Below are 14,560 nucleotides of genomic sequence, written 5' to 3'. Positions count from 1 at the left end.
ATCATAGGGTTTCTTAAAGTTTTATGTTTTTTTGGAGTACGTACGTTAAATCAGCGGACCCCAACCTTTTTTGCGCCACGGACCGGTTTATGCCCGACAATATTTTCACGGACCGGCCTTTAAGGTGTCGCGGATAAATACAACAACATAAAACTAGTACCGGTACCGAAAAAAAGAAGATTTATTCATAACACACGTGAAAAGACCCAGGGAAACCGAGTTAACGATAAAAACAATAACAAAATAACGCTGAAAAACGATAAAAACCTTGAAAACCATACATTTCACACCTGAGCCTCAACTCTCGCGGCCCGGTACCAAACGACTCACGGACCGGTACCAGTCCGAGGCCCGGGGGTTGGGGACCGCTGCGTTAAATCATCCACTTCAGCTAAAGTTGTGATAGAAGTTCGATACAAAAAAACTCCAGATTCAACTCAAAAGTGCGACAAATAGTGCAGTGACAAATAAAAAATGACCTAGAACTGAAGAAAGACCTAGAGATCCTGTGTTTGTGTGTGTCTGACAGCCAAATCTTTGTGAGCTGCTCAACCTAACAGCAAACTCAGGATAATCTTTTAAAGAAATAATGAAACTGTCCCCTTTTTTAATCTGAGTTGGCAAGAATTTTGTGTGTTGTTTCATGATACCCGGACTGTCATGAAAAATGTCATTCAACTTCATCACAGTCAGTGATGCAACATCTGTGACGGTGATGACTTCCCTGTGCAGGAAATGGAACTTTGTGATTGGAGTTATAATGTGAATTTTATATCTAAAAAAAACCCCAATCTGTACTCTGCAAACTTCATAACAGACTTCTTACTGTGAGTCAGTGCCAAACTGAAAATCTCGCCCCTTTGTGTAACTTTACATCACCATGACATTTAAGCTAGACAATGGACTTTGCACCACAGTACCCTGTTGCAGTGTGTGAAATAAACTGTTGACTTAAAAAAAAAAAATCCCTCCCACCACTATTCTTAGCACCGCAAACTCATTTAAGCAATAAGAGTTTTGCAGTAAAATTTCTATCGTGAAAATATTAACTTTGTAACAAGCTGCTGAGATGACTCTGTCTGACCTGAGCATATTGGTGGAATAAATCTGTTATTTGTTTTGGGGGGTTTTGAAACTGTGAAACTGACAATTCAAATGATTCCTAGAGAAATAAATCCATCCTCTGCTTCAGCATACGAGGTTCTTCTAAAGATTGCTCATTCAGGTAGTCTACAGAGATTTTTGAACTAAGCCAAAAATAAGACATCTACAATGAGGAAATGCTGGTGGGCTGGCTTGGAGCCTTCAAAGGTATGCCAAGAGCATATCAGAGATGTTTGCTTATTTGTGCAGTTTTCCTTACACGACTCCTTACACGGTTGTTTTGGGGGCTCCTTTATGAGCACTAGTAAGGTCAATATTACTACTTTAGCTTTCTATATAAGGTAACATTAGGTTAATACAGGGATGAGAAAGCTGTGGTAACTATAAAATAACCACACACATTAATTACTGCCAGTTTTGGCAAAGTCTAATAAGTGGAGAAGACTGCAGCTTTTCACTGTAAACTTTAGGTCAGTGGTTCCGTAACCTCAGGGTTCATATTTCTTAGTCAGTCATAAATAACCTAGGCTCTTTTATCTTCTTTGATTGAACTTATTTGTAATAAAAAATCAGGTTGTTTTAAAATAAAACAAAGAGTCTATACAAGCCTCATCAGGTTAAATGTTAACTTTCATGATGGTATAATTAGAAAAACACTGAACAAGTATGACTTGCTTTCAATATTTGCCTCTAAAAATAAGAAAAGCACAGCTTAGGTCTGAAAAGCTGCATCTGAACAAACCACAAGACTTCTGGAAATGTGTTCTTTAGACAGATGAGACCAAAGTGGAGACCAAAGTTTCACCATAATGCAGAATGCTATGTATGATAAAAACCAAGCACAGTTTATCAACACAAACACCTCATACCATCTGTCAAGCATGGTGCCGGTGATCATTTGAGCTTGTTCTGCAGCCACAGGACCTGGGGGCACCTAACATTCATTGAGTTAACCACAAACTTCTCTGTATACCAAAGTAATATAGAGTTAAATGTGGGACCGTTTGCCCAACAACTATAGCTTGGCCAACTTGTTTGTTGAAAAAAATTACTCTAACCAATCATTTTTTAAATGTATTAATTGACATTATAGGGTGCCGAGCTGTCATAGGAGCTATGCAGTCAGTAGGAATTAACAGCTGAAACTACAGCTCCCCTCAGCTTCAATTTACAGGCTTTACAGCAAGTTTAACTTTATTGTTTAGCTGTCGAGTCAACATTTCTATTGCTTAACTTTGTTTCTACTGCTCTCACAGCATTGTTTTCAGCTGAAGCACATTCTTGGATTTGACAAGAAAGCACTAAAAACCTTGTCAGCACCAAACAGCAGACACGTGGTTTGGTGAACAAAGAGGAACATTTTCTTCTTGAGCGAGTGGAAACTAAAAACTAAACTAAAAGAGACTAAAAGTTGGGCTTACATTCACCAGATGATGCAACTTCAAATGATAAAGTTGCTCCATAAATTATGTCAAATGAATTAAATCATTAAATTAATCTGACTGGGTAGTTTAATGGGTATGATACAGTACATGATGTAAATACTGATTGATATAAGAAGAGAACATGTAAAAAAAAAACAAAAAAAAACTTTCCTGCCTAATCAAGGCTTATGCTACTCTGTAACAAGTGCAGGGGACTGATGTAGGATGTCTAACTCCATATGACAAAGTGGAGAAGCATTACAAAACTTCCTAGTGCAAAGATTTCCATTTAGTAGGACCTGTAAAATGGTAAATTAACTCAAGTGTCATTCTTAGTCAGTGCCTAGGCTTCATTATACCCTTTTCACTGTGTTTATATTCATCAAGTGCTTATAAAAAAAGGGTAAATGCATTACAATAGTCAGATTCATTTGCTCATAAAGTCTTTCAGGACTGTGGATGTTGTTTAATTGTGTCTATTAATAACTGTGCAGTATTCTATGACTGTGAACACACAGACACATGGGCAATCTGGCTTCATTCATTTGCTTCTGATGTGTTAAGTGAAGCTGACAGATTTGCCTTTGATCTTTAGAAAGTACAAAACAATTAATTTGTACATGCAGACATGGCCCTTGGCCTCAAACATACCCCTTTAGCTTCTGTCATTCTATCCATGGCCCAGAATTAACACTAACCTCTATTCAGGAACAACCTCAGGTCCCATAAACACCATCATCCACAACAGTAATGTATACAGTAATGTACTTCCTAAACATAGCAAAATTCACACAGAGGGGAAAATGACTGAGTTGTTTACTTATCTTGATGACAAAAAGTATAATTATTTGGTAATAACACATAATAAGAAACCTTTTAAAGCAGCGGTCCCCAACCTTTTTTGCGCTACGGACCGGTTTATGCCCGACAATATTTTCACGGACCGGCCTTTAAGGTGTCGCGGATAAATACAACAAAATAAAACTAGTACCGGTACCGAAAAAAAGAAAATTTATTCATAACACACGTGAAAAGACCAAGGAAAACCGAGTAAACGATAAAAACGATAACAAAATAACGCTGAAAACCGATAAAAACCCTGAAAACCATACATTTCACACCTGAATCTCAACTCTCGCGGCCCAGTACCAAACGACTCACAGACCAGTACCGGTCCGAGGCCCGGGGGTTGGGGACCGCTGTTTTAAAGCATGTTGCTATCAGCAGTGCTGATAATTACAATTGTGGGATTTGATGACAAATGTTAAATATCACAATGGATCTTTAAATGTGAGGTTTTTGTTGATGCAATTGATGCAAAAAACTTACAAATGTATGATTTTATTGAAATGTTTGAACTGCAGCACGGTGGCACGGTGGTTAGCACTGTTGCCGCACAGCAAGAAGGTCCTGAGTTCAATTCCATCATCAGGCCGGGGTCTTTCTGTGTGGAGTTTGCATGTTCTCCCCGTGTTTGCGTGGGTTCACTCCGGGTATTCCGGCTTCCTCCCACCGTCCAAAGACATGCAACTTGTGGGGATAGGTTAACTGGATAATCCAAATTGCCACTAAGTTTGAATGTGCGAGTGAATGTGAGTGCGAATGGTTGTCTGTCCCTGTGTGTTGGCCCTGCGACAGACTGGCGACCTGTCCAGGGTGTACCCCGCCTCTCGCCCTATGACAGCTGGGATAGGCTCCAGCGCCCCCCGCGACCCTGAAAAGGATAAGCGGGAAGCGAATGGATGTTTGAACTGCCTAATCCCAAAATGTCCAAACTCAAAACTTTGCTGATCTCACTGTACAAATAAATCAACCTTTTCCCAACTCTTATCATGCATAACCTCCACACCAATCAGTATTTACTTGCAAAAGATTTCATCATCTCACTGTGACTGCCCACAAGTGTGGCACTCACTCTCTTGTCAAGAAGATCTCAACAGAAGTTATTCCTTATTCTGTATATTCTGGAATCTTCAAGGCTTGGTAATCTAGCTCTATAGCATTTGTACCCTCTGACCTCTTACTGCTATATCAGATGGAAGTCAAGGAGGCACACCTCTAAGTGGCCTGCTTCTTAAGGCCATCGTGTACATAATTGAAGAATGAGTAATGGAGCTTATGTGTTGAAACTACAGCATCTCAGAGGTAAGTGATGTCTGCCTGGATACAAGCATGGTTCTCATATACATGCATTCCATTACACTTGACTTTTCGCTGCCACACCAATCCACCAAGCACCAAACTGCCTTATTTCTCATCACTGTTGGTAGCAATCACTGCAGGCCATAACATACCACAGCAGCAGCAGGAAACCTTTCTGCAACTCCCACCAAAGGATAAACTACACAAGCTGTTCAATGAGACTAAAGTAAAGAAAGAGGCATAGTTTTCATGTAAGTTTACGGTGATATTAATAGCTTGTGTATTAGTGCCAGTTTCCAGATGGAACTTTATGGTGGATCAAAATACCCCAACATGGAGACTGAATGCAGCCTCAAAGCATAACAGAGCCTCCACTGTGTTTTGCACAGTGATGATTGTAGACACTTACTGCTACACCTCTCTCCTGACCTCTTCTGTACATATTCATGATGATGACTCGAACCAAAGTTTTTCCTCCCTAACACCTGTTACCAACAATTTTCATATGAGTTCTTCTGTAATTTGGGATGGTTCAGCCTCTTCTCCTTTTTTTCTCTTTCACAGCATCCACAATATGCTGAGATATGCCTATTTTGTGGCAAATAACACTTTCAGAACCACTTTGGTGTTGCAAAAATACAATTTTCTGCCTATCAATCTGTGTTGTCTTTGGCATTTTTATAGATTTGACTAATTGTAAAAAAAACTTTCACATGCCACTCTAACCTGCTCCCAAAATGTTTAATCTGTCCACACTGCCACGCACATACATACATGGCAGGAGTTACATACTTTCTCATGTCTGACTAGGAGTTACAGTACCCACTGATTTCCAATCCTCTGCAAGAATTTCAGTTTCTAGTTTCTGCTCCATGTGTTTATCTTATAATCCAAACTCTCTGATGAACAAGATGGAAACAGATTATGAAATTCTGATATGATGCTCTTCTTGAGCTGAATGTTGCCTCAGTGATTTCATACAGAAATGTTCTGACATGTTAGACAGTCATTAGACAAAAATCAGAAAGTTGGGCTTTGGAATAAAAGGTTTTAAGGAAATCAAACGTTCTATCTTTTTTGTTTCCTGACCACTGGTAAGCATTTTACTTTATAAGAGCCATTCGTGTTCTGCGCTGGTCTTTTGTCATGTAAATCCGGTGACCAGACAGTCTCTCACCGGCTCATCGCCACCACTGTTAGCATTTTCCTCTTCAACCAGCCACAGCAGTTATTAGGAAATAAACTTTTTGCTGTACAGCTATCATATTCATCATGATGCATCCATCTTTAAATTTCTATAGATCATACGGCAATCTATAAATATGTAGAATACTTTTGATGATGTTACACTGTCTTCAAAAACCTCTCCCTCAACTTTTCTGAGCCATGCAGAGGGGAAAACCATAACGTCCCTTGCGCACATCAGTGCACCGTAACAGAAAAAGTTATCCCCCCCAGCAGCAGAACATGGAATAGTGGTGTGCTGCAGGACATATTTCTATTTCTGAACGCACAAGCCCATCACACATGTTATTACTGTGAGTCCGATTCCCTGGTTTGGATCCCAAACTTCCCACGGTCGCTTCAAAGCCCCTGGCCGCCCTGTGGCAACATTCAACAACACTGTGGCTACTCCTTGGGCAATGTGCTGCAACTTCCCATCGCCAAAGCTTTCCAGCGCGTCCTGAGAGAGATACCAATGAAGTACCCTAACAAAACACCCCTACATCGTGGGGATTAGAGAGGCCAAATGAGGTGAACACTGAATATATTGCACAAACTGTGCAAGGTGCAGATTCACCCAGTAGCTCATATCTGTTATCGCAGTCTACTTATGTTCTGAGTAACTGCACTTCAGAGTAATACGAGAGGTCCGCTGGCTCACACATGCACCATACAAGAAAAAAAAAAAGAAGAAGAAGAAGAAGATTTAAGTGAGCGCTTTACCTTGCTTGGATGGACCACAAAACAGCGAAAGAAGACAGAACAGCCAAATTGTACTCTCCACCGCCATGTACAGCCTTTGATTTCCACCAGTGGGGTAGCAGCTTGAGTCTATACAACAGCTATACCGTTATAGCGACATTCATATGCTGGAATCCGCTATTGTCTCCGCCGGTGCGTAAAGGAGTCTCTGAGAATGTTTAGGGTTCTTTGGTTAACAGTCTCCCTGGTTTTCCTAACAATAAGGTTGCATTAGTCGGGGGAGAGCCGTCGTGTCTCTCGGCGCTTCAACGCCATGTTGCGAACGAATGTTAAGTGTGTGTTGGCTGCGGGTCCTAACACAGCACACACACACACACGTGCGCGCACTTTCACGGACACGCACGTTCACCAGACACTGGCTGGCTGGTCGTCGCTGGAGTCCTGAAAAGCTGTCGGTGATTCTAGCACACCCTTACTTCGTCCTTTTTTCAGCCCCATGCTTTCCACTAAGACTTTATTGGTCCGGAGCGAATGCGTTGTGAAAAGCACCTGAAACATCAAATATTTCGAAATACATGTTTATTCCAGGCGTCCTCTCTCTCGCTCTCTCTCTCTCTCTCTCTCTCTCTCTCTCTCTCTCTTTCTGTCTAAAATGATGAATTCGTTAGAGTTATGCCACAGTCTCTGCAAGAGAAACACCAAGTGTGGAGAATGGTCTGGCTAAGTGGTTATCTGTAATGACTGCTAATGCGTTGCCCTGAATGAACCCGATGTCGGAGGCACTTGGGATGTTTATGTGCGCTCATACATCAAAATAACATCAAACGTTAACCTTAATCATGCAACATCTACACTCAGTCATCCATGCACGCAGTATTTCTTCGTTTTTAATTATTTTTCTCCATTTCTTGTGTGTGTGTGTGTGTGTGTGTGTGTGTGTGTGTGTGTGTGTGTGTGTGTGTGTGTGTGTGTGTGTGTGTGTGCGCGCGCGCGTGCACCTTTGTTAACTACTGAATGAACGCCCGTGTGTGATAAAGCTGGTCAGTGTAAAGAAAAAATGGAGAGCTGGAGAGACACATGTGCACCCAAAGCAAGTGCAGCCAAGAGGAGGAGGAGGTGAGGAGGAGGAGGGGGCGTCGGTGGTGTGCATCCCAATCAATCAAACAGCTCGCCTCCTGCTCCGGGTACTGGGGGAACCACTGACTTCTGCATGCAAACACATAGCAGGAGCCAGCTGGAGCCCAGCCTTCCCGGAGCAGACAAAGACTCGCCTCGTGCAGCGCGCTCAGCATCACTGACACCAGCAGTATCCGCACATACACTACCATACAGAGAAGCGCTGAAGGAAAAACATAAATAAAAAGCACATGCTTTACCTGTTACATGTGGTTATACAGCAGTCCGAGTTGATGTGGCATAAACTGCTAAATTGCTTGCTTGAATGAAAAAGAAATACGACTGTGATTCATTGTGGGCTCAGCTTATTCCATAATGTGTGCTTTCAAAGATATAGTTGACTCTCAAACAGGATCTACAATATGTATACAGAGGATTCTTTCTATAGAGGAAAGACAAGCAATCATAAAAGGCTGTAATGAAGGACTTCCCTTTGGTAATAATATCTTGCCCAGCCAGATTTCTGCTCTCAGTGTATTCATTTAATACTGATGGGAGATTGATTTGAGCTGATGAAATGAAATGGGATGGATGTATTTCCCAGGTGTCTGATTAAAGCAAATGTCTGGGCCATCGGATTATGTGATTGCACTGGAAAACTAATAGCACCGCTGTGTCCTCTGTGATTGTGGTCAAGCTGCAATTTCCCTGCTTTTCCCTTTTCCTTCCCAGCTGCTCTGAAATGATGAACACAAACTACCAGCTTCTTGCTAATTAAGAGTTTTGGATATGTGCCTCCATCAGTGACACTGTGTATGTGCAGTGTGTGTGTGCTTAGCAAAACATGATTATACAATACACCTATTTGTTGCATAATTCAACATTCATAAGTCTTACCCGGTGGAAGGGATGATCCCCTTTGCTTTAACCTATGTTTTTGCTTTTTGTTTTTCCTTAAGTTTAACCTGATTCCCTTACGCCACAAAACCAAAAGAACATGCAGCAGCAACAACCGAAACATCATCTGCAACTTGTTACCCCCAACAGACACAGCTGGTCACGCACTCAGACTGAGACTAGTTACTCTGTGATTGAACGTCATCCTCTCATTAAGTAGTTTTATCTGATGCGAAAATTGTGTGCTCTGGGAATTATTACAGAATGTCGTTCCAGCAGGCACAAGTTAGTTTTCACTATGAAATAAAAGCCAGGATACCAAAAGACAGAGCAGGCCAGCTGCTGATGAAATTATTTACACTTTTGATGCGTTGCCCACTGAGACCAATTAGGACAGTAAATTTGTCTGGCTTAAGTCAACAACAAGAGGTTTCAGTAGTTTATCTTGGCAGTAGAGGTAGGCTGCCTTTGCTGTGTTTCTTCGAAAGCAAATTAGGTTTTTCTACTACAGACAATGTTGTAATTGGTTGGTGAGGAGCTGAGCAACTGCGCTGAACTCCACAATATGTTCATCTTGTTAACTGCTCTTTTTACATTATTGGAAAACTTTTTTGTTTTTAATAGGTAGTCCGCTCACACTGCCTCCAGGTTGGCAGTTTTTTTAATCAAACTACCTCAATGCTGTTTGTTTGGGTTTTTTTTTTTTTGTAATATTAACATTAGTATTGTAGTCACCATTAAAATAAGGTTCTATATATATGCTTATACTTTATGTATGGTATATTTAGGATTTCTTTTTAATTTGCTTTCTACCAGTATATTAATGTTGCCTGATAAATATACTAAATATATCATCCTAAATATGTATTAGAGCAAAAGTCAAAATAAAACAATGGGGGCTTTCTCTTTTCTGTCTATGAGCTACAGGCTTATTTATGCAGCCTGCCTCATGATGACAACCTGTTTATTATTTATTAAGAAATAAATACTGCTCAATTTACCGCTGTTGCATGTCCATTATAGGTACCCATATCCAGTCTGTGTGAACATAAGATAAGTGTATTTTTTACTTTAGGGAAAAAAATACACTTCCTTCAGTGTTTTTCAAAGAAATGTATACTGATATCATCACAAGGTTCATTAGCTACTCTGTGGTCCAGAGTAGCTAATGTGGTTGTAAACTATTCATATGCCAAGATGATGTATGCACCATTACAAGTAATTATTGTGTGATAAATATGTATTTTGGTCTTTATGATAATGCATTTATATGACCAAGTAAAAGATTTGGAAAATACTATTTCAGTTATTTCAAATGCTTATTTTATTACTGTCATTTTTTTTACCAGGGTGAACTATGCTGTTTTGTGGTTCATTATATACAGCAATCAATAAGACTGTGTAGCAGTCAGTTACCGCCAAAATTGCTTTTTTGCTTTTATTATTATTATTATTATTATTATTATTATTATTATTATTAATTAGGAGTCATTTGATCAAAGAAGTATTTAAAAAGGCCAGAAAATGATCCTGTTTTCTACAGCAAGGCTCTGTTTAGTTTTATTTAACCATGCCAGTATTAAAGAAAGTAGTAAGGAAATGAAAGCAGTTTTAATTAAGTTAGAACAATTATGACAAAAACATTACTTTGCTTCTTTCCCACATTGTTCATGTCCTTGTCTCTAGACCACTATGGCTGGAGTCTTGAGGCTGTGTGGTTTGTGTATTTAAATGCTGAGTACAGTTGCCCCCACAGTGACTGTCTGTCATCGTCTTCAAGGTCAGAAACACTCAGTTCCATCTGACAGCAGAGAGTCTCCTGAATAGGTAAGGAAATACCAGAGAAAGATTGACAGACAGTGCCCCCATCTGGAGTTTCCTGGCAAATGATCACGTCATTCCGAGACTTTTACTGCATGGTCCATGTCAATAGCACATATATATGTAGTGTTTTTTACATTTCAAAAACTACAGTTGGCTGTGACTTCTCCTGTCTTTTTCTCCAATTAACTTTGCCTTCATATAATTTTAGATTCAACTAAACCTTTATATTATTTGTACTACTAACGAAATCGTACATGCAAGTATGTCTTCCACTTCAAGTTGGGTTTAATCAACTACAGTGAAATGTTTAGAGAACAAACACTGTATGTTACAGTCCATGGTTCATGTTTGTAAATGAGGTTGCTGTATGACTGCCTTACCACAATGCTATTCCACCTCCTTCCACTGGAGGGGTGCCCTCCACATGCTTGGTCTGGAGGAAAGTGTCTCCATAGAAACTAAGACAACGGTTGCACATGGGCTTAGAGGCTGACTGGGCAAATGGTTTTTCTTTTGGAGGACAATGACACCAGGGTGCACTGGCGCTGAGTTGCAATTGAGAACATCAAGCAGAGATATTGAGTGTCAAACAACAGACACTCATTTTTGCCCAATTTAAAGTGCATTTACACACCCAGTAATGAAGATAAATAAATGTATTCATGCATTCAGTACGATACAAGATGACTAGTGAGTGTTTGTGCACTATGCTGTGTGTGTGTGTGTGTGTGTGTGTGTGTCTGTGTGGTGGTGAAGGCTTATACTTCCACCTTTTAGTTACATTTTTAAATGAAATATTAGCACAAAATTGAAACAAAGTCTAACATGTTACTTTTTTTTTCAGAAAATAAAACACACTTTTAAATGAATAACATATAACCTATTATTTACCCATGCAAATGTTTGTCATATTTATGGTTTTCTTTTGGTTTAATTACAAATATAGGAAGCAGAGAAGAAATTTTCACTCAACATAAGCATTTATGATAACATGTCATTGGATCCTTCATTTCCTCTTTTCTTATCCACGTTTTTCTCTCCTATCTCTGTTATTATCTAGTTAATATCCTGCTTTTTATCTACACCCTAATCAAGTTGATGACAAAACATGACTTCCCCAAAAATTGCCCACTGTGTTGCAACAGTATCCCGCTGGCTAATCTCATGTAGGGAAATCTGACCACCACTCCATAGAGGAAGCAGCCCCTCTCTTAATTAGCTCAAAAGGTAGACGGAATCAAAATCTCAGCTGAAGAATATCGGGTGGGGGGGGGGGGGGGGGGAGGGGGTTGTTTCTTAAAAAGCTCATCCTAATGACATGATATTAATGTCATCTTAATGACACGACTAATAGGATGAGCCTGGCTTAGAATAAAGATGATTGAGGCAGAGTGAGAGATGGAGAAACAAAAACAGACAAAGAAAAGGGAAAACGAGACCACTCACAGTCGACTATACTGTACATTTCTTTGAAAGCCCAATAGCATGATGGCCTTAGAACCCCCTCGCTAAGCTTGTCTAGACTGAAACTGCTTCAGATTAATATTAATGAAGTGAGAGGACAAAAAATTACAGAGGTGTGGAGAGTGACAGTGTCAGATGAGAGACGTGAGAAGGGACAGCTTATTAGCTTTACATCTTTAGCGGGCTTGATTTGACAAGTGATGGCAGTTGATTACAATTTAGTTTTAATGATATGGTGATATATTGCAGTTCTTTTTTGTTGCAAAGAGAACACTAATTTAGACTCTTATGGCATAAGGCAGATCTGTCTGCTGGCTCTGACAGCTAACACTAATTTGTTTTCATTTACACAGCTACTACAGTTCAAGACATACCCTAAATTAAATTTGGAAATCCAGCGTTGCACTTTCTGTGTCATATAACTGTTTCCTTTAAAGGGTTAGTTGCAACATGGCTGAAAACAGTATATAGGTATCATTTTCTGAAGTAAATTATCCAATAACAACAGTACAACACACTTGTAATAATAACATCACAACAACAAGCTTAAAATTGGATCCTGTATATCTAAAAGAAAATCTTGATTTTTCAATGTTTTCTATTTGATGTCTGCACTTTTTATTTAGTGTTCATTTTTACAACTTATTACACTCATGAACAAGTTATCTGTGGTATTATCCACAGCTTTTACAAAAGACAAGTTACTGTGCTGTAGGAAAACATTAATGTATTATTATATTGTCATTTTCAGAATAAAAGTTGTCATAAACTACACACCAATTACTTTCCTTCCAATTTTGTAAGAATTTCTTGTTATAAAATGACATCAGGAGCACACCAGCATGTGATTGACAGATTATAGCAGTTTCTGTGTCTCTTTCTTACAAATGCAGTCTTATTTTTCTCCTCAGCTGCTCCTATTTAGAGATCGCTACAGCGGATCATCTGCCTTCATCTCACCCTATTCCTAGCATCCTCCTCTGTAACACCAACTCCCTGTCCCTCTTCAGTGCATCTATGAATCTTACTCATTTCATGACTGCAATCATGCCATTTTTTTCTGTATCAGCTAACTTCAGTTGATTTTATGACTTTGGTATTATTGTTTGAATCACTTTAGTGGTCTTTGTTGCTTAATTGGGAAATAAATAAAGCCTTTTATAGAGGTACACAAAGACAGTCTTTTGTTCTGTTTTATACTTCTCAAGAATTAAATAAAGACTAAATCTACAACACACTACGGTTAGAATTTATTACTATTACATCAGCCCTGTTTTTGGAAATAACTACCATTACAGTATGCTACCTTGACATATTTTTTATTGTGAAAAAATATTTCCTGGCCCACACTTGCCTAAGAAAAAGCAGACAGAGAAAAATCAAATTGAATTTACATTGTGTGATCAACTCACCAAGGTTGACTCTGACCCAAGATGCATCATGTCAGATACTTGAAGGACACATTTTTTTCGTCCGCCTCCTTCTTTGTCTGCCTCCGCTGACTGGCTTCCTGTTACTGAATACTGTTGGAGGACACCTTTTCACCTGCCTGAGTCTTGCTGTTGAGTTCAGCGTATCAAACTGAGTCGTCTGTATCAAACAGTGTCGGGGGCAGCCTATACTAAAGATGTGATGACTTCTGAAAATGTCAAGTTGAAAATGAAGTGAACAGACTGAAACATTATCCTGGGGAATTTGCTCATTAAAGTCAAGATTGATCCCGTGGTTTGCATCATAAATACTTCACTATTAAGTAAAATAAACAAATAGATGCAGCCTTGTTGGTGGATCTTTGCATAATATTCATCATTAAAAAAAAACAAACTAATTCCCCTCTGAAATCGTCAGCTCTTTAAATGATAGCAACTATGCAAAACTATGATCTTTAATCTTTAATTTTTGTTTGGTATATTAAAGGTTAATAGAGCAACTATGCAAAACAAGTTTGCATAGTTGCTTCATTAACCTTTAATATTCAGAACAAAATTAAAGATTCATGACGAGGAAAGAAATTCAGATTCTTTATGCTTTGTAAGGTCTCCAGGCTTCCTTTAAAACTACGCCCCACAGTAAAACCATGGTTCAACAAGATAATGCCCCACTATGAACAACCTAGTAATGCAGTCCTAGTATATTAATCACAGGTAACATTTAGTGTCGATTAAGTGCTTTTACTTTAACATGCATTACTATGCAAAGGTCATGAGCCACCCCTCATTTATTTATATTTTCTCATCATTTTTAAAATGTGACCTGACACAGGATCTGAGAGAACAGATGGATTATCTGGTCTTTCAGTTGATCCACCGAAGCCTCATCAAAAATGGTTTCAGTGGAAGGTGGCTGTCAACAAGCCATTCTAGAAGTATAAGGAGAAAGGAATGGGGCTTACCAAATTACTCAAGTAATGAACTGAAAATCTGACTGTAACTGTGTTAAAGAAGAAAGGTGACCATACCAAATATTGGCGATCAAGCTCGTTACAATTATACACACTCTGCTCTCATATAATGTATGTATGTATGTTTGCACTTTTTCTTTAGACCCGAGTTAGACCACTGTACCTATTTCTCATTTTTCTAACAAAATATAGAAATAGAGAAATTATCTATACTTTTACTTGGGAAAGAGTTTAAAGGTATCCTGGAAGGCAAAGATAGAAG

At 39.1% G+C, this 14,560-nt stretch overlaps 1 protein-coding gene across 1 annotated transcript in view; it reads right to left on the bottom strand.

Annotated features, from left to right (window-relative positions):
* igdcc4 (immunoglobulin superfamily, DCC subclass, member 4) overlaps positions 1-7,210 on the bottom strand; it is a 57,540-nt gene extending 50,330 nt beyond the window's left edge. The window contains exon 1 of the mRNA XM_040011535.1: positions 6,618-7,210. Within this exon, the coding sequence (XP_039867469.1) occupies positions 6,618-6,684 (67 nt within the window). The 5' untranslated portion in view covers positions 6,685-7,210. The remainder of the gene's footprint in view (positions 1-6,617) is intronic.
* Between the last annotated feature and the right edge of the window lie 7,350 nt (positions 7,211-14,560).

The sequence above is a fragment of the Simochromis diagramma genome, unplaced genomic scaffold (assembly GCF_900408965.1).
Source record: "Simochromis diagramma unplaced genomic scaffold, fSimDia1.1 OVJJ01000603.1, whole genome shotgun sequence".
Lineage (NCBI taxonomy): Eukaryota > Metazoa > Chordata > Actinopteri > Cichliformes > Cichlidae > Simochromis > Simochromis diagramma.
Note: the sequence above shows the minus strand (reverse complement) of the source record. Positions and strands in the feature narration are given on the sequence as shown.